The sequence below is a fragment of the Pyxicephalus adspersus genome, chromosome 5 (assembly GCF_032062135.1).
Source record: "Pyxicephalus adspersus chromosome 5, UCB_Pads_2.0, whole genome shotgun sequence".
NCBI lineage: Eukaryota > Metazoa > Chordata > Amphibia > Anura > Pyxicephalidae > Pyxicephalus > Pyxicephalus adspersus.
Window position 1 is genome coordinate 21,460,176 of NC_092862.1, and position 19,854 is coordinate 21,480,029.

General features: G+C 36.7%; 2 protein-coding genes across 6 annotated transcripts in view; both read right to left on the minus strand.

Moving 5' to 3' along the window:
• Positions 1-10,849, minus strand: part of SPAG1 (sperm associated antigen 1) — a 51,198-nt gene extending 40,349 nt beyond the window's left edge. Inside the window, exons 1-9 of one of the 3 annotated variants that reach the window (XM_072410837.1) lie at positions 10,739-10,849; positions 8,715-8,800; positions 7,610-7,751; positions 5,243-5,402; positions 4,475-4,585; positions 2,941-3,005; positions 1,715-1,830; positions 1,446-1,551; positions 325-455 (exon numbers count right to left, since the gene is read on the minus strand). In XM_072410837.1, coding sequence (XP_072266938.1) covers positions 325-455; positions 1,446-1,551; positions 1,715-1,830; positions 2,941-3,005; positions 4,475-4,585; positions 5,243-5,402; positions 7,610-7,749 — 829 coding nt within the window. In that variant the 5' untranslated portion in view covers positions 7,750-7,751; positions 8,715-8,800; positions 10,739-10,849. Of the gene's footprint in view, positions 1-324; positions 456-1,445; positions 1,552-1,714; positions 1,831-2,940; positions 3,006-4,474; positions 4,586-5,242; positions 5,403-7,609; positions 7,752-8,635; positions 8,801-10,738 lie in introns of all 3 variants that reach the window. The other 2 variants (XM_072410836.1, XM_072410838.1) reach the window with 2 other exon arrangements.
• A 3,898-nt stretch (positions 10,850-14,747) lies between these two features.
• Positions 14,748-18,700, minus strand: POLR2K (RNA polymerase II, I and III subunit K). 3 transcript variants are annotated; one of them, XM_072410839.1, is made up of 4 exons: positions 18,588-18,700; positions 18,410-18,479; positions 15,577-15,669; positions 14,748-14,910 (listed from the first exon to the last, which is right to left on the minus strand). In XM_072410839.1, exons 2-4 carry the CDS (start codon positions 18,468-18,470, stop codon positions 14,888-14,890), a joined length of 177 nt encoding a protein of 58 aa, XP_072266940.1. In that variant the 5' UTR covers positions 18,471-18,479; positions 18,588-18,700; the 3' UTR covers positions 14,748-14,887. The 3 variants fall into 3 exon arrangements, with proteins under 3 accessions (XP_072266940.1, XP_072266941.1, XP_072266942.1); XM_072410840.1 differs by having other exon boundaries at positions 18,592-18,676; XM_072410841.1 differs by having other exon boundaries at positions 18,410-18,509; positions 18,588-18,646.
• Positions 18,701-19,854: the final 1,154 nt, after the last annotated feature.

Genomic DNA, 19,854 nt, shown 5'->3' on the forward strand with positions numbered 1-19,854 from the left:
ATAGAACCATAAGTGTTCAGGTAGATGTTTGTTAACCACATGACAATATCTTAAACCTCTCAATACTGTGCTTCCATTGGTCAGATCTCTGCACTATGAACATCTGCTGTAGTCATTATGAGGTCCTACTCACCTTGCTGTGTTATAACAGGCATAGAGGTAGAAAGGTAGAGAGTTTTAAAATATGACCAATCTCACCACTGGGGAGCCCCCAGATTCAATATTTAGCATAAACCTAACTTTTGGATGAACTGAACATTTAATAATTTTACTGCAGTTTCATTTTGTACTTTGTTTAGAAAATTAGGCTTTTTTGTCCTTTACCTTTTGTATTGTTGGGTTCTAAATCCAGTACTTTCTCACAGTCATTGAAAGCATTCTGCCAGTTCTTCAGTTTAATCTCAGCCTGTGCTCTGTTATTATAAGCCGCAGCAGAAGGCAACACAGATAAGCTCCTATGACAAGATCATATTATATTCAATTATACAATTACAATAAAAAAGTGTTTTCAACCAACAATTCTGATATTGCAAAGGCTAACTCTGAAGCTTTAAAGCATATTGGATCATTTTCATACATGTAACATATGTCATGTTACTACCAAAGTAAAATGCTAGTCCCCTGACCTTTACAACATTCCACTATCTAAAAGTCAAAACAGGACTAAGCAAGGTCCCTGCCAACCCCATGTGACAATCTTGTATTTGTTCAGGCAGACAGGGTTCCCAGAGCTGGAAGTACTTGGTGAATTTCAGGACTCCAGCAAACTACTTGAGCAGAAGGAGTGCATCGATAATGTATGTGCAGGTACCTTCTGGTCCAGTCTGCAAGCCCTCTTTTAGTTTCTATAGGTGCAGTTAGTACAATGTAAATTGAACACGATTTCAAAATTTGATTGTGTTAATGCATTGAGTGTTTTTCCTGCAGTGCCATGTTTCAGTAGTTACCGTAAATGAAAACTTAAGTTAGCATACTAGAATCCACCTACGGTTACAGTGCAAAATTATAAAGTGACATCTTCTAGTGGGTTACAAAGGATCCAGTGCAAGAAAATTCATGGCATATCTTTTCAAGAATGAACTATTTTCAAGAATAAATGCAAAGTAGCAAAAGTAATAGGAGTAGGTGATAAGGGAAGGGGAGGGGGCTCAGGGAGGATAAAAAGAACTTCTATTTTAGTAATTTAAAACTTGAATTTTAGCAATGGCGTTCGTGCTTAAACTAATTTCACATTTGCATATGTTCATCTGTTCTTTTTTTAAGCTTCCTACTTTACAAGCCATTATTTTACTGCTGGGTAAGTATGTTTTTTCCCAAATTGGTCCTGAATTTTGCATTAGTGGATATATTTACAACTGCAAGATATGGGACTTCTCTGGGGTAGTGAATAGTGAATTTAAATAAAGTGATGTCAGTGCTATATAAGCAAAATACTTCAGTCCCACCTGCTGTAATATAATATGGCCTCCTCAAAGTCTCCACTTCTGAAGGCCTCATTTCCTTTTTCCTTCTCCCTTTCTGCAAGAAATCTCTTCTGCTCCAAGCTCATACCTAGATGGGAATCACATAGTTACACACAGATGCACAGTATATCAAAATGATTACACAAACAACATTCTTACATTTATACAATCTTATCTCAATTAGGTCAATTATTGGTAAACATGATCACATAGCAAAGAGAACAAGTCAGGAGGACAAGCAGTATGTTTACCTGATGTTTCCACTGATTTCTTTATTTTTGTAGCTGTTGTATTTATTACCGTCTTGGACTGGTCAGTTTTCTTAGTGCTCTCATCAACTTTTGATAATTCTTTTTCAATATCAAACCTATTATGAAGAACGATACTTATGTATGAAACAAATTGGAAAGGCAAAGGTAAAATACATTCAGGTAAAATGTTTTTTTCTTATTTGTAAATCAAAAATATATTTGTAAAATATATTATAAAAGGAGGAGAGTTTAAAAATTCAACTTGCCCAGTTATGTAATATTATATTACCATGTTGAAAGTTTGTTGTGACAGCTAAAATTTATGCTATTGTATGGCATTAAAAGCAGACGTTTTTAGAACCTCTTAGATCTGTTTCTTAGGCTTTAGGCTTTACACAATTGTGTACAACCTGGAAAAGTGACTGAAATTATTAAAAAAGCTTCCATCTTTACCCAAATACCTGTTATTGGATAACACAAGTTACCATTTGAACTACAAACTTTCTGCATTGACTGATGTCTAATACAGTACTGTACTACAGTGGTCCCCAACCTCTTGGAGCTCGCGGACCACTAATCTCACAGACCTGCAGCCCACCTGTCAGACAGCCAGGCTGCCGACCGGGAACCCCTGCTCTACTACTTCAAGAGGACTGGAGCTATAAACAAATTCTACAAAAGATGTATATAGAAAATTTATTAGCTCCTGTCCTTTCAAAGCAGTATCTACTTTGAAACGCTAGAGGATTAGATGTGTGAAGTTGTACCACCACCTTTATAGCAACAGGAATTTGATTATTATATTTGTTTAAAGAAGCATTTCTCAAGTTTATACAGGGTCACATTTTCATCAGCATATTATATACTACCACACCCGAATAGTTGGGCTTTATTCTCCCATGACATAATTACAAAAGTGGCGTAGATACTGGACTAAGATAATGAATGCTAACAACTAACAAAACACAATATTTAATTCTATCTTCTCTTTTTTAGTGAAATGTCACATATGCAACTTGGGACAAATAGCTTTGTACACACCTGCAATGAGGCTAAGACAGTATGTCTTACCATATTAAAACCAAATAGGGAATATTTATAACAAAAGTTTTTTTTTAAATTCTTGTGCAAATGTCCCCCTCCACAATTTTCCCTTCCCAATGACCCTTTTACATTCATTTACCACCTTAACAGGATTATTAGTTATTATCATTAACATTTCTTACCTATCCCAGTCCCTGTAATCTCGGGGCACTTTACTGTTGCCAGCACTATTTCCTTTTCCGCTAGGCTGAAACACAAGTAAAATAAAATGTTACCCAAGGTGGAAATTTACACATGGTTAGTGCAAAATTCAGATGAAGTTGGGGCTCAAAAAGTCTCCTAAAAGGCTATTAATTTATGTGAAAAGATATTTGAATTATAGATTCTGTGTATCAGCTCAAACTGTCTTTTTATGCATCCTCGTTCTGCTATGAAGAGATGAAAGTGTTGCAAAAAAATGTTTTCACAGATGTACACAGATTTAAAAACACCTTGCACGTGGCTGTTACTTTTTTTCTGATTTTGGAATGTCTGGTAAAAAATATGTCTTCAGTAGTGGCTTTACCCAGAAATGATGTGAATAATTTTATTTTGTGTATACTACAGAATGCAGGATTCCACTTAGCAGTAACAAAATGGAAATCCCAAAGAACCACAGGCATGTATGGTAATCAGAACAAAATCAACATTTAAAACGAAGGTTGACTGTCTTATTTGTTTATTTTCTCCTCCTATATTTAATTCCCTTTCTCGAAATCCCTTTTCATTTTTTAATTTTTAGTAGCTCTTTTTTTTTCATAAAGCCTGACCCGTCCCTCCCCATGTTGCACTTTTGGAATAACTTTTCCCCCCCTTAATAAGTTTTAATGTGTTTTGAGTTGTATACTGCACATAAAGGATCACACATAACCTTTGTGTATTATTTGGAATGAGATTTAGAGAGTGTAATCATCAATGATATACATTAAACGTTAGTATTAAGATAAAGATATTGAACCAAACAAGCATTTTACCTATTCACCTACTTCACAAAAAATTTAGTTGAGAGGCTTCACATAACCACTAATCATATCCATAAACCATAAAGAAAAGGTAAATGGACTCCTAAACATGATGAAAAAAAGATGCAACTTCATGGAATATTGAACTCAAGAGATTCCATTATTTGGAAAATGTTATGTTTTATTTTAATATCTAAGTCAATGTCATTTTTATTGTTGGCACATGTAACTGACATTATTCTTCATTCTCTTGGTAGCCTATGTTCACAGCACGGAATATTTGCAGCAATATGTGTTTATTGGTCTGGTATTGACACATTGTTATGTTACCAATCACAGTAGCTGGGTTTTTCTCAGGGTCCAGGTTGCTTGGGGTGACATATTTATTCAATTTCAATCAATAAAGCTGAAAATGTTTTGGAATCATTTTTTACAGCTTGGATGTTTCCAATTTCCTTTCCTTTTTTGTTTAGGCACTGTTTAATGGTGTAATACTAATAGTATGTAGTTCCATTTAGCATGCCAGGTCCACTGTAAAATGTAGTTAGATAGTTGCGGCTAGTAATAAAAACTATTTCGGACTGCCAGGTACATTTTTAGGTTCTTTTACATGTAAACAGGAAGTTGATAGCCTTGAAAAACCCTTGGGAAATAATAGTAATCTGCATATAAATGCAGTATAATCAGTTTAATGAAAAGATTACAAATTTAGAACCTTGTTAGGTGTTGGGTTGGTGCAGAAGCTACGAATAGGGGGCAGGTTGTCCATGTCTTTCTCAATGATAGATTTCTGTTGTTCTTTAAGCTTGATATCAGTTAAAAATGCCTGAAAAATAAAAAATAATCTGAAATGCTTATCTGTCTTAGTAACACGGCAAACCTAACAACAGAAAAGGTAATGCAGAATGACATTTGATACTACTACTATAAATCACATGACTAGTATTGTAACAGGTAACCATCATTCAATATACATTCATATTTTCCTTTTTCAAATGTCAAGCATGTAACATATTGGGACAAATTCACCTTTGCCTCTTTTCTGGCCTGGAACAGTGTCTGCTCATGCAAAGATGTGCGCTGATGTGATTACATCAGTGCAGCTTCCAGATTCAACACATAGTAAAAGTCGGGGAGTGTGGTGATGGCCCCTTAGAAATGACTCCCATTTATTCATAGTATGAATCAGTCTTTCAGATGGAAAACACTGTGCCTGATTAAATAAAGCTCTCCAGAAATGGAGAAGTGAAGCTGGGTAATTCAGCAAATTACTTTTAAGAAATCCGTTCCAGGCTTGCTGGATCACCCAGCTTCAATAAAAGTGTATCCTGCCAGCATTGGAGAGCTTTAATAAGTCAGGGCATGTGTTTTATAGAAACTGAAAGACTGAGAGCATCTTGTGGTGGAATAGAAGTACTGCAAAGAACAACTCCAGTTTAACAGCAAGTATTGCAGCATTTGCAAGGAATAAAATACTCCTTACCTTAAAATCACTATCAATTTGATTCCAATCTTCAAAAGAGAAATCAGCCGCAGTTGCTGGTGGTTTATCTTTTCTCAGAGCACGGCTTTGTGGAGACAGATTTTCAATACGCTTCTCACAGAATTCTGTTAGGTCCGGGTAGTGTCCTTCTTCCCCAGATCTTGGTAAATTACAGAAATTGCAATAAATATAGGGGAGATAACAAAGATAAAGACATAGGGCTTTTAAAAGAAGCAAATTAGCCAATAAAAGCACAGAAAAAAAATTATTTCCTATTGCTACAGAACAAGCCACAAGCTTTAAAGTTAAGCTGTCACCACCGGGCCACTTGAACACCAGCCATGTTAAAGAGTGGACTCTATACTTACCTGTCCTGAGTATCCAGTGTCTTGATGCACCACTGCAAATATTACACAGTTTCAGGTTTATGCATTCCTTCCCCTCTCACCTCTTGCAGCAGTTTATGATGTCAGTTAGCCATCATTACAGGACTTACAAGCCAGCGGAAATAACAAATCCACAAAGAAGGTGGAACAGATTTCTGCAGACTGCACAAATGCTAAATACAGAGGATGGAGGGCGAATTCCTCATCCACGGTTTGAGATATGGAACACAAGACATAAAGATATATGATTTTAATGCAGTGTGCTGAGTTCAATCTTGTTGCGTAGGATCTTTATAGAATCCAGTACAATTACACACATAGATAGATTGTCCTGATGGATACTGAGTTTGAAGAGATTTGGTAATATTTGTTTTTTTGATGTCCCATGCCTCTTGAGGAAGCAATGAGTGTTGCAAAACGCATTGAGAAATGAATAATGGGGATAACTATTGCAACATCTTCATTATAATTGTGAACCAAAGATTGTTTACTGCAATCTCATGTTTATTTTTTAATGTAAAATAGGTTATGTTTTTATAATTGATGTTACAAGAGGAGCCAGTGATATTTGGTGCCTTAAAATGCAAATATGAAATTTGGAAATAAATATTTAAAAATGTAGAAATTGAAGTGATTGAATAACTGCAGCAGCTAGCAAGCAGTGAAGCATTTTGAAGATTTGGGATAACATGGAAGGTAAGTATAGTGTCCCTTCTTTTACATGCCAGGTGTTTATTTGAAAGTAACCTTGTGGTAGAAGAATTATATTGACTATTCTGTTTCTGGCAACAACTCACCTGAAAAAAAGTGCCATCCATCCTAATAAATGTCATTGACTAAAATGATGCAGAATCTAGGTAGCTATAAAAGGAAATGCATTTATCCAGTTTGGACAGCAAGTAAGAGACTCCAAAAGAGAACATGAGTTGAAGCTAAACTAAAGCTGGGGATGCACTATACAGTCTGATTTTACAATCCTATATAACATAAGTATATAAAAAATTTTTACAAATATAAAAATCTGATATATTAGTCTCTACATTTTATAGCAGATCTAAAAGAAAAAAAGAAAACTGGAGCAGATTATTGGCCATCAGAATGTATATATAACATAGCATTAAACAACAGACTACAGATGACCCCCAAACCACACAGATATAGCAGGTCCCATAATTCCATTCTGAGAGGGGGCTTGTGCTGACTTTTTCTTTATAAAATGTGAATTACCTGGCTGTTATAAGGATATTATATTTTACTTTCTGAATCAAGAACCAAATGTCTGACTTTTTATCTGATATTCTTGATCTGCATACTTGTTCCAGGACAGTGACCCAGAAACAGCTGAAATTGTCTTCTGTATGTTCTATTTTAGGCCTCATTTCCTTGACCCGGTTCACCATTCACCGGTGCAATGCCAAATCCTCAGTGGCCTACGGAGTCCCAAAATCTGATCTGAAGAATTACACTTACAGCTACAATGGAGCTCCATTCCTTCCTACAGGTTGATGAGCCCATACAAATCTATATACAGTGTTCATAGAACTCCCTAACCTATCAGCAATGAATAGAGGACAAGAGGTTGTGTTGAATGTTCTTCTCTTTCTTATATACAATGCTGCCTCTTCTTTCATATGGCCTGGTTTATCAAAGCTCTCCAATGCTGGAGAGGATACACTTTCAGCAGTGAAGCTGGGTGATCCTGCAAACATCGAAAGTCATTTTAGCAAATGTTTTCAATCTTGAACCATATTCATTGCAGGTTTGCTGGATTACCCAGCTTCACTGATGAAAGTGTATACTCTCCAGCTTTGGAAAGCTTTAATAAATCAGGCCTATAGAATCTTTTTAAATGCAGTGTGTCAAATGATTCCTCCTGTAAATGTGGATTTGCCAGAACCATAAAAACACACCAAATCAAGGCACACTGATCTACAAACTTTTATTCAACTCCCTATACAGCACTAGACAACCAAAGAATTACCTGAGAACTCTCAAAATCTTCTCAAGATGTTTGACATCTGTGCACTTCCCAATGAATTTATAGTCGAGATGATCGATGGGTATGTCATATGTTTTAGTTGTTCCACGATAGACTCCGGAGGAGATCTCAGAAGTACTCATCTCTAAACAATAATACCAAAAAGTTAGACAACCTTAGCTGTACAGTAACAGGGTCACAAGCTACGGGCCCCTATGGGACAAATAAAATAATTATTATTCAGTCTGTCAGTTGCATTAACACAGCATTTTTTTTCAAAGTCCACAGGAAACCTCCACAAGAAACCCATGTGCTGATCATTCTTAGAAAAAACAGTCAACCTACTGGGATGGATTTTTCCACCTGTAACTGCTTTCCTGGTATTGTTTGTATAAACCAAGTTGTATGCTGATTATTGAATAGTCCTGTGTTCAGTGATACCGCATCCAACTATTGTGCAATTTTAATAGCTAGTTCAATGATGTTAGAGCATCTCCGAACAGACGTATTATTATGTAATGCCCAATCCTCATAAAGTAAAGAAAAATAATAATTTCCTTTACTTATCCTAAATGACTGAGAATGTGTCTCCCATGCTCTTCTTCTCAGACACTGCAGCTCACAGTGACAGCTTCAGCAACAAAGACAACCAATCTAAAAGAAGTGGGCTGGACTAGGTGTAGCCAATGGCAATGCAGAGTGGAAACTCTGAAATGTCATCACAACATTACAGGAAGTTGCATTACGTGCACTTGACTGAAAGGATTAACAGTTATTTGTGAAACTCTGCAGTGGAAAATTGTATATAAAGAATAAGGGATGCAATACATTTTTAAATAGTAATCCATATTTATTCTTTAACTAAATAAATAGGCAAAACACTTTTTTTCTAGTTTTGGATAGCGATGTAAATGGTTTGAACCCCTTTCTGCAATAAAGACCTGTCTGATTCCAAATTTTCAAAGCCGAATCTTAGTTCCACTTTAAAACTTCCCCAAACACAACAAAACTCTGGCTATGGATACTTACTTGAATCAAGGCTTCTTTGTGTTTTCTTCTAGATCTGTGCAGAATCCAATAAAAAATCCTGTCTCTGTCCAGGAACTACCTGTAGCAAAGACCGATCACTGCTGCTCACTTCCTGTACAGGGTGACTGGTCTTGTATCCGCCCCCTGTAGTTTTCTTCAGGCAATCTGTAGTAGGTGGACAGGACAGAAAGTTAGGGGAAAACCTTTGAACAGATTTTTAACATTTTCTTTCTGTAAAATGGAAAAGAAAATTTGGCCTGAGATATTCTTTAAAGGTTCATACAGACAATCCCCTTCATGAAGGGTGTATGTACACCCCAGCATATGTACAAAATACCTGGACCACCTTGGAATCCACAGCAATAAGACAGATACCCTGTGCAGGAGTTATATAGCACCAACATATTACACAGTGCTGTACATTAACCTCCCGAGCAGTAAGCCTGAGTGTGGCTTGGGGTAAAAAAAAAAAAGCTGAAAGCAGTAACCCCAGGCCACACTCGGGGTAGCTAAAAAAGTAAAACATTAAGGCTTACCCGGCCCCATCCGCGTCCCCCAGTGTCCTGCCATCCTCTTGCCGCGTTCTCTTTGTCAATCTGTTCCCCAGCGAGTATGCTGACGTTCCCTGGGAGTTCCCGGTGACGTTGGTGCGTACAGGCATCACTAGGAGCGTGGCGGGAATTTCAAATTATTTTGTATTGCATTCAATACAAAATAACTGTATTGAATGCAATACAGTGGATTTATATGTATAAAAGCAGTACATTGTCTTTCATGAAAATGTATTTTACAGTATAATATAATAATATGAGTATAATAAAGTTTGAAACACAAAATCATGTCAAAGTTTATTCTTAATTTTTTTTTAAATTTATTTATTATTTTGACATGATTTTATATTTCAAACTTTATTATACTGATATTATTATTGCAATGCCAAGCTGCAAAAATTAAAGCTAGTAAAGTACTTTCTTGTATTAAAGAGGAATAGACTGCAGAGATTGGGACATAATCCTGCCCCTGTACAAAGCATTGGTCAGACCACATCTGGAATATGCAGTCCAGTTTTGGGCACCAGTTCACAAAAAGGACATTGTGGAATTGGAGAGAGTGCAGAGAAGGGCAACTAAACTAATAAAAGGAATGGAGGAGCTCAGCTATGAGGAGAGATTAGCTGAACTGAATCTATTCTCCCCTGAGAAGAGACGTAAAAGGGGGGGTGTGATCACCCTGTATCAATATATAAATGGTCCATATAGAGAACTCTCTTCCCAATTATTCACTTTGAGATCATTACAAAGAACAAGAGGGCAATCTTTGCCTCTGGAGGAAGAGAAGTTTAGGCTCCGGATAAGGAAGGGATTCTTCACTGTAAGGTCTGTGAAAATGTGGAATCGACTCCCTCAGGAAGTAGTTTCAGCAACTACTATAGATTGCTTTAGGAAAAAGCTGGATGATTTCTAGAAGCACAGAATATAACTGGGTATTAAGGCTTTAAAGTAAAAATAACAGTGACTGTTGATCCAGGGAACATCGGATTGCCTCATGGAATCAGGAAGGAATTTTTTCCCCTGTTGAAGCAATTTATACCAGGGTTTTTTTTGCCTTTCTCTGGACCAACTATGTCTTATAGGGTTTTTTATCTGGGATATGTTTATTTTCCTGGTGGTTGAACTTGAAGGACTTGTTTTTTTTCCAGCTAACCTACTATGTAACTATTATATTATACTGTAAAATACATTTTCATGAAAGACAATGTACCGCTTTTAGACATATAAATCTGGACAGAAACAGAAACAGCCCAGGAGGATAATACTGGCTATAGCTGCCCCCACTTTGTTTGCTTGACAGGTTCTCTTTATGGCAATATAGAGCAAAATTACAATTTAAAGTTATAAGATTTTATGAATTTTTATGAATTTCTCCTACAGCCAGGACAGCAGAGACTGTATAATAAGGCAGCCTATGGCTTCTGGTTGCAGCACAGCCTTGGAAAGGATAATTAATACTAAACAGATATATAACAACACAGGTCCCCCAGCAGCGGTGACACCCCAGGCTCAGGGGGTATAGAGGAGACACGTGTCCGTCCCATACACTCACCTGCAGGCACGCGAACAGTTCAGCGCAGAGCTGCGAGACCGATCACAACTTCCACTACAAAACAAACCCCGCGGCCTACATTTTGTTTGCTGTTACCATGGAGACATAACGCCTACACTCTACTGACCAATCGCAGAAAGAAACTTCACGATACTAGGATGAACAGTAGTACATGAAATCCATAAAGAATGTCTCCAGAGATAGGCACTTAGTATAACGAGGCGGCCATTTTGTCAGAGACCAAAATAATAGCTGAAGAGCGGGTGACTTCCTTATAACTTCGGCGACCTCTGAAGCTAAATAATATTTGTCCTCTAGTGTCTGGAGTTGACAGCGGTTCTAGAATCCTCACTTTAGCTATAAACAAATAACACTTCTGCTGGGCTCGTCCTCACCTCAGGCTTAGTTAAAAAAAAAAAAAAAAAAAAAGAAAACTAATACAGTAGAATACAGTTATCTATTACCAATAAAGTCATTTTTAGCTGATTTCAGTAACATTCAAAAATTACTGTCACATGGGTGGAAAAGCTCTTTATGTTTTTAGGATTTTAGCTCTTTAGGATTTGTGAATTATTATTAATAATATTATGAATAATCAGGATTTATATAGCGCCAACATATACCGCACCACTGTACATTAAATAGGGTTGCAAACGACAAGCAGATACAGACAGTGACACACAAGGAAAGGACCCTGCCCAGAAAAGCTTACAATCTAGGAGTTAAATCTCAGGATGTACTGTTTTTTCTAGACATGAGCAATTCATTTCCATACAGCTTTACATTCCAGAGCAGTTAAAACGTCAACCCCAGCACTGTGGGTATCTAAACCCAAGAATCAAAAAAGTAAGAATGATATATACCAGTTTACAGGTCCCTAGATGTGATGGCTGCGATTTAATTTAGATTTATTCCCTTTATTTTCACCTGGTGCTTCTGCCAGTAACACACTTACTGTCCTGCTCTGACAACACTTTAGTATAACATTATTTAATAATAATGTTATTAATAATTATATGCCAATCCATCGGCATCGGTTTGATAAAGAACTAGGGATGAGCGAGAATGCCTCTGGCATTCTCAGGAAAGTTTCCTCGAACTTCCAATGGTTCCGCAAAGTTTCCGCGAACCGATTTCGCGAAACCATCGGAAGAGGAAATTAAAACAGGAGGATTCCCAGAGCTGCCTTTAGCCCTGGGATGTTAATTAACATATAATAACATATAAATGGTCCAAATAGAGAACACTCTTCCCAAATATTCACTTTGAGATCATTACAAAGAACAAGAGGACACTCTTTGCGTCTGGAGGAAAAGAAGTTTAAGCTGCGGATAAGGAAGGGATTCTTCACTGTAAGGTCTGTGAAAATGTGGAATCGGCTCCCTCAGGAAGAAGCTTAAGCAACTGCTATAAATTCCTTTAAGAGAAAGCTGGATATTTTCTAGAAGCAAAGAGTATAACTGGGTATTAAAGTTCTAAAGTAATGATATACATATATACACCTTAATTAAAAAAAAAAAAAAAAAAAAACTATAGGCATATAACCAATGCAAAACCTATAGCTCAGATCAGCTCTCATAACTAGTGTGGACTAGTTGTATTTTCTCTAAAATAATCCAAAACTGCCATCTAGTGGGCATTTGGTGGTCAAGCAAATCTACACTATCTCTAACAGTATTTATTTTCAGATAAGACAGCGAATCTGACATTCACTTAAATATTCCCTGGTGGGAATCAGCTACTGCTACTGAAACCCATGACTCTGGAGGATTCCCATCAGGCAATGTTTGAAAGAATAGTGATTCCTTGTTTTATAAAAAAAAAGAGCGTTAGTATTTAAAATATGTTCCCAGTTTACCCCAGCCCTTGAAAGCCAAATCTCCAAAGCACTGTTTCAGTATTAAAGTTGTCATCATTGAGTTTAAAGGAAACCTTTTCTGCAGGAGTATATAGGCCATCATTGCTTACAATGGGCTGGAAAGAAAAAAAGGAATCCAGAACACCTATAAGTGTTAGATTTTTTCGCCTGATTTCCTTTCCAGAACATTATACATTAAAAAATCACATTCCAGAAAGGGGTAATAGTGTGTTTAAAGAATAATAAAAATGTATATATATATATATATATATATATATATATATCAACATACATTGTAAATTAAAATATAACCTTTGAGTTATGATCTCTGCACACTGCATATAGAACAATAAGCATTTTGACTTTTATGGTAACATATGGTATGGTTTTGCCAGGTACAGAATGCAGCACAGCCAACGGTTTGCTTTAACTGTCAAAGATGCATGAGTTGGAACATCACAGGAACCCATTCCTTCCAGTTACAAACTGCCATTCAGACTCTTGTTGGCCGTTGGAAAACCAAACAGCTGATGGAATATATTCAAATCGTGGAAAGTGTCCTACAGTGGCTTCAGGTGCAATTAGATCAAGTCATGTATTAATTACCCTAAAGTAATAATTACCCTAATATGCATATTTATCGGAGTAATTTGATTATTCATTTCAACTAGAAATAATTGATAAGCAATAAAACTACAGGCCCTTATTCATTTTAGTGAGCATTTATTGCATTTTACAAGTTTCAGCTGCGGCACAATTTTATTAGTTTCTTACCGAATATTTAAAAAAAATGAGAACCAACCATTATTATTATCTTGTATTTATATAGCACCAACATTATACAAAGCATTTCATCATAGTCATGGCACTAGCTGACCTTCAAAGGGCTCGCAATCTAATGTCCCCAACATAGTCATATGCCATTAGCACAGTTTAAGGTCAATTTTTGGGAGGAAAGACAAAAAAAAAAAAAACCTATGGATTATTTTAGAATGTAGTACGAAACCTATGGAAACACGGGGAGAGCATGCAATGTCCATGCAGATAGTGTCCTGACCCTTTCTGCATGGACGAGATGGATAATTCTGTTTAGACATTTCTGCAGAGCAAATTGTTTAATTGCTGGCGCACACACAATGTGTTCTTTTTCTTGTTATGATTATGTTTTTATTGTTTTTCTTTCTTTGTCTTTTTCTATGGAAAAATTTTTTGTGTTGTACAAATTAAAATCCAATAAAAATATTGAAATACAGATAGTGTCCTGGCTGAAATTTGTACCTGGGACCTACCACGGGAAAAGCCAGAGTGCTAACCTCTGAACCACTGTGCTGCTCATCACTGTGCTACAATAAATTTATAATTTATCAATAACTCAAAAATCATTTTTAACAAATTGTTTCTGATCAATTGCATTTTTAATTAATATCACATGTTGCATCATTCAATATTTGAATTAATAAATAAATGCTTTTTTACTCATACCTAAATCAATTATATTTTGATAGCCTTTGCATGAATTTTTACAAAAGCCCTCCAATTTCTTTATTTTAGCCTTTATATAATTTCAGAGAGCAGTACTCAGAATGGGTGGGGGGGTCAGAAACTAAGGCAGTTATGCTCATTGAAAGTTTCCTAACACCAGGAAAGAGAGATGATGACGGGTGACGATGTTCATTCAAAGTTCAGTTATGGAATGGAAGGAAAGGGCTGCGAAGAATTTTGCAGATAGCACAGCCAGATCCTGGACTTATCAAGAATTGGTGCTTGGATAATCTAATTTTGTCTGTAAATATCCCCTCGGTATTTACTGCTTTCTGTGTTCCTACTGAACACCCCTCACTGCCTGGTCCAGCAACACAACAGGATGTGAGAGGAAGCTTTTCCAATTTTAGAGAGAATATCACATTCAGTTATCACCGGAAACCCCACTAGGACACTTACCTGCTACTACTCTTGCACCAATGATGCCTGTAAAACGATATGTTTTTCTTTACTCTTTCATGACAACAATTACCTGGACAGAATGTAAATGGGAATTTTCCTACACAGCAATACAACTACTCTACTTAGGAAATGTCAGACTCACAGCTTCATAAATAAACCCCATAGATTGAAATATACAATAAAATTAAATAATCACAGCCAGACACATTATGTGGTTTCAAAACTTTATTACAAATTGTTATAATTTACAGATGCATACTGACATAGTTGTGGGATTTTTCACAAAAAAAAAAAAAAAAAAAGTGAAAAAAGATCCATGATGCAAGATAACTCCTCCATTGGTCCATTTAACGTGCATCAAAAACAACCACTGAGGATAAAGTTAAGGAAAAAATTAAAATGCAGAGATTTTACATTTTTTTAAATTACACCAAAGATTTTCCAAGGGATGGTTCAGAGCCATAAAATCTTACAAGAAAAAAATACTTTATCACCCACTTTACTTAATGAATAAAGTGCACCATCTATCCATTATTCCCTGATGACCAAGTATTGGTATTGAGCTGGGCATAAACAGTTTATTAGCACTATGCTTTGAATAATTTATACAATCAATTTATACAGTACCAAGGCAATATCATTTTAGAAAAATTTGAGGTTGAACAATGGAATACAAAGTGCAGGGAATACAAAGTGTTACGTAGTGCAGGGAAAAAGTAATCATTTAGGCCAAACTATCAGAACCTGTATATTCATTTATACACAACAATGAAGAGTTTTAAGAAAATCTGTCACTTTCTTAAATTAGGATGTGTGCGAGTTGCCCTATAGCTGGCACTAACTCATGTATGACTTCTGCTTCCTAGAGTTCTGACATTACACCTCTCCAATTGATAATCGTGAATATCGACAGGGTGGTTAAAGTAGCTGTAAGACTGAACAAACTCAGACTACTGAAATCATTCATACCCTAGACTATGTTGTGTTGCTTTTTTTCAAAGATATGTCAGATATATTAAACTTGATAAAAGGATACATCTTTTTGTTCTTTTCTTGTACATAATTCTGTAACCACATTCTCGACATCTGATGGGATCTCTGGCTTTTATCTCATTTTCTGTGTGGCATTCTGAAATAAAGAAAAATGGAAACTTATAGATAAGCATTGGCTATTACCTGAGCATAACAGACAACATGCTGGTAAAGAGATGGTTAAGGGATAACTGTACTTTTATTACAGATATACATTATGTAAGCTCTGGGTGGCTAAGTGGGACATAAAGATATATTTTAGATTTTTTCAGAATGCAATTATTTGAACAAATAGAAAACATGGCAATATTATGAATGTTGTACAAAATGTGTTTTGGCATGATGCTGTACACTTTTACTTTTCCATAATGAAGGAAATGGTTTAGTGCACAAACAGTATCACATATGCAGGTATCATTAAAACAATTTTGAGGAAACTTTGCTAGAACACTTTACTACTGCCATAAGTGCCTATCCCTAATACAAGGGGTTGGATGCTCATTTTGCCTTGCAGGTAAGGAAAATATTGAGCATGTTTTTCTTATTCATCGCTTTTGTAGGCTTCTTTCAAGATTGGTACACCAAAGCATGTTCTTCCTATTGCCCAAACAGTTGCAGTCTTTTTACATAAACCTTTACTGTGGAGGTCCAAGTACTACACTGTGCATTAAGATGTCCACAGTTCACCCCCAAGACACCTGGGGTTTGGACAGCGGAAGGGTGCAAAGAATAAGTTAGGTATATATAGGTGAAACAAGCAGTGCTCTCACTGCAAGGAAAATGCTATCTTTATACTCCAGGGTTCTTCCTTGATTGTATGACACCAGAATGCCATCTTTAAAAAATAGAAATGGTCAATGAGATGCAGAAAATTCAAATTTGATCTAAATGACATAAAAATTGAATGCAAATTAAAGTTATGCAAATAGAACTGAATTAATCAAACCCTGCAAATATTAGGACCAACTGGCCAGTAGGTCAGTGCAATTTGCATACAATGTTCATGTCATCTGCATAAACGTTTAATTTTCTAAATTTCATTGACCATCTCTAATAAAGAACAATAAAGGAAGTTTGGAGAAGAGCATGGAGTCCTCCAATTTTTACATATTTTAGAAAATGTTTAAATCCTAGCTTTCTCTGGCTGTAACACTTGAAGGCCTTATAAGGAAACAATTATACTTTAGGCAAGTGAAGATGAAACTTCTAAACTGCATTTTTGTTCTAGTCTCATGTAAAGTACTAAAGATATTGAATACACTTGAAAACTTCTGAGAACTAAATATAAAAGGTCTTTTATTTCCTCAGTTTTGGTTCAGAGGGTTTGGTTTTGGGTTTTGGTTCAGAGGGTTTGGTTCCCTTAATAAAATATTAATAATACTTTACTTGATCAAGATCAACTTCAGTATATTAATAATACTTAATCAGCTCTAGTTTGCTTGCAATTTGTGCACAAACAGCTCAGCAACGGGTGCACAGTGTGAAACACTACCAGACATCAATACACTGTACAGGAGAGCTGCTGGAAGTCACTAAGAGTGAAAGGTAAATACAGGATCACTGCCCAGACTTCCTTGGGATATAACAAACTGATTATGCAGTGTCAGTACAACATCTTGCAGTGCCAATTAAAGCAAAAGTAAAAAAAAAAAAAACACTCACCTTTTCTTCCGCAGATCCTTCAATCCCTGTGGTTTCCGGGATTGGGTCCTGGGCTGTCCTGTTATTCATCTTCATCCCAGCGCCATCTTCTTTCCTCGTCTTCCAGCTTCTGCCCATTGAAGAAAAAGCTCCTACTGCATATGCCCAATCTCACCAGAAGCCTCTGGGATGCATGACATATGTATCCCAGGAGACTCTGGGCTCCCATTATGTTTTAACTTACCCCCCTCCCCAAAAAAAGAAGGTAGTTTTTCCCTTACATAAAAGAGTTTTCTACCCTTTTATGTAAAGGAAAACTTTTGTGCTTTAAGAGAGCGCATTCCTGATGTGACAATGTTGCTCCTGCGTTGATAGTAATGATATATTGGGTTGGTGGCACTGACTGCAGCCTCAAATGGGGGGAAAACATTCAATAGCCCTGGAAGCCTCAGATACTGTAACTGTGACACCTGTAGCCAGTAAGATTTTTTTTCCCCACACGGTGCCACTCATTGAGTTTTTTAAAGCAGAACTTTAAGTCCTGCAAAAGAAAATTTGCCATCAGACAGGTTCATTATTGCAGAACAGACAGGTGATGTCAATAAAACATACTTACCTTTCTGATCACTGCCTTCTTTTATTATGCGCAGTCATTTAAGGTTCCCAACTACCAGGAAGGAGCGGAAGAATATGTCACAGCACCCATAAAAGCACAGGGACAGGCGAGTGTATTTAAAAAATATTGAGCAGAAGGAGCCCTTTCATCTATGGGGGGGAAAAAATGTTGATCTCCTGCATGTGGCAATCTTTTTTTCCCAATCTACATCACCCGATCTCGTGTCTGCGCAGTGCAAGATCAGGTGACGCAGGAAGAAGAACCTGAAAGAAGATGTCTGTGACACATTTTGGGACGACGTGGGACTCAAATGAAGAAACCTCACAAAGGATCTTCAGGTAAGTGTGATTTTTTATTATATTGAGTTTAGTTCCGCTTTAAGTAAAGGTTTATTTTTGCATCAAAGTTGAACGCTCCGAATACTTGCTTGGCACTGTAGGGTCTGACATCAGGACTTTGATCCCGTCACAGAGCACCATAGAGAAAAATCTACAGGGGAATTCAATATTTGCTATTCACTCTTAACTTTGTAGCATCACTTTACAGGAACTAAGTTTATATTTGACACAATGTTTCTCACCTCCACAAATGTAGATCATAGGTTGCTGCTTGGGAGGTGGAGCATCCTTATTGCCTTCCATGCTGCTGCCCTAAAACATAAGAGTTGATCATGATTACAGCTACACAAAAAAAACGACTCGACCAAACCTCACACTAAGCAACACAGAGGCACTTCTAGATTATAAAAACAATATTACCTACAAGACAGCCGCCACCAGGTTATAACACAACAATGTGCTCTGAAAACACTCCCAGGCGCACGATCCTGACGTCACTAGGAAGCGCCTCAAAGACCGGGGATCGATGTAACAAATGCGGAAAGATGCAGTCGGCCATTTTTGCTGTGGGCAGATGTCGTTTTTTGCCAGTAGTTAATAGTTGATAGCAGATAGGAGAAAAATACAGCCACAGCAAGTCACCATTCTATATTTATCCCAAACTAGATACATGCACTTTGCACACTGTGCTGCACATTGCATATATCTGACACCCGAACTTTGCACCCTGTGCTGTGCATTACACACTCCTGAACTTTTATACATTTTGCCGCATATTACACACTTCTGACCCCTGCACTTTGCACACTGCGCTGTAAATTACACACTTCTGACTCCTGAACTTTGTACAGTGTGCTATACATTACACACATCAGACTCCTACACCTTATACATTTTTTCCCGTACATTACTGTACATACGTCTGGCCCTTGCACCTTTTTTACATTTTGCTGTGCATTAAATACTTCTGTCTCCTGAACTTTGTACACTGTGCTTTACTCTGTAGATACTTCTGATCTCTGCACATGTTTGGTTGTACATTTCATACTTTTCACTGCTTCATTCTACATACATTATATTTTATATTACATACTCCTGACTGCTGCACTGTATACGCCATGTTGTACATCTTGAACCTTTGCATTCTATACACTATATTGTGCATTGCATAGTCCTAACCCATGTACTTTATATGTGATGTTGTGCATTATATATATTCCTGACCAATGATGTTCATTACATAGTCCATAACATGGTGTTTTGCTCCCAACTGTTTGAAATTCGGTTAGTTTAATGTAAGCCCATTCTTTTTTTTTTCTAAATTCTACAACATGATCTGCAGAATGTAGCAGTCAGGTGTATGTAACATACAACATAGCATGTGCAGAGGTCAGGAGTGTGTATATTGAGAAAAGCATATCTAAAGGCAAAGTTAATGCAGTTAGCCATTTTTATCTGTCCAGCCCAGTGTTTCTCACCCCTGGTTGAGAAACGCTGCTAGTACAGGGGGAACTTTCTGCATCTTTGATGTGAGTTCTAAAGGAACAAAAGTTACATAGAGCTGAGTGGTAAAATACATAGGGCTCTATTTATAAAACAAGGAATCATACATTCCCTCAAATATTTCCTTTTGGGAATCATCCAGGTCCATGGGGTCAGATTCCCATTTTTATAAATAGAACCCATA

Coding starts and splice junctions, on each gene's coding strand:
- POLR2K (XM_072410839.1), bottom strand. CDS start 18,470: ATGGAAGGCAATAAGGATGCTCCACCTCCCAAGCAGCAACCTATGATC. Junction 15,670..18,409: donor TATGATCTACATTTGTGGAG/GTGAGAAACATT, acceptor TCTTTATTTCAG/AATGCCACACAGAAAATGAG. Junction 14,911..15,576: donor CAAGAAAAGAACAAAAAGAT/GTATCCTTTTAT, acceptor CTTTATCCTCAG/TGGTTGTTTTTGATGCACGT.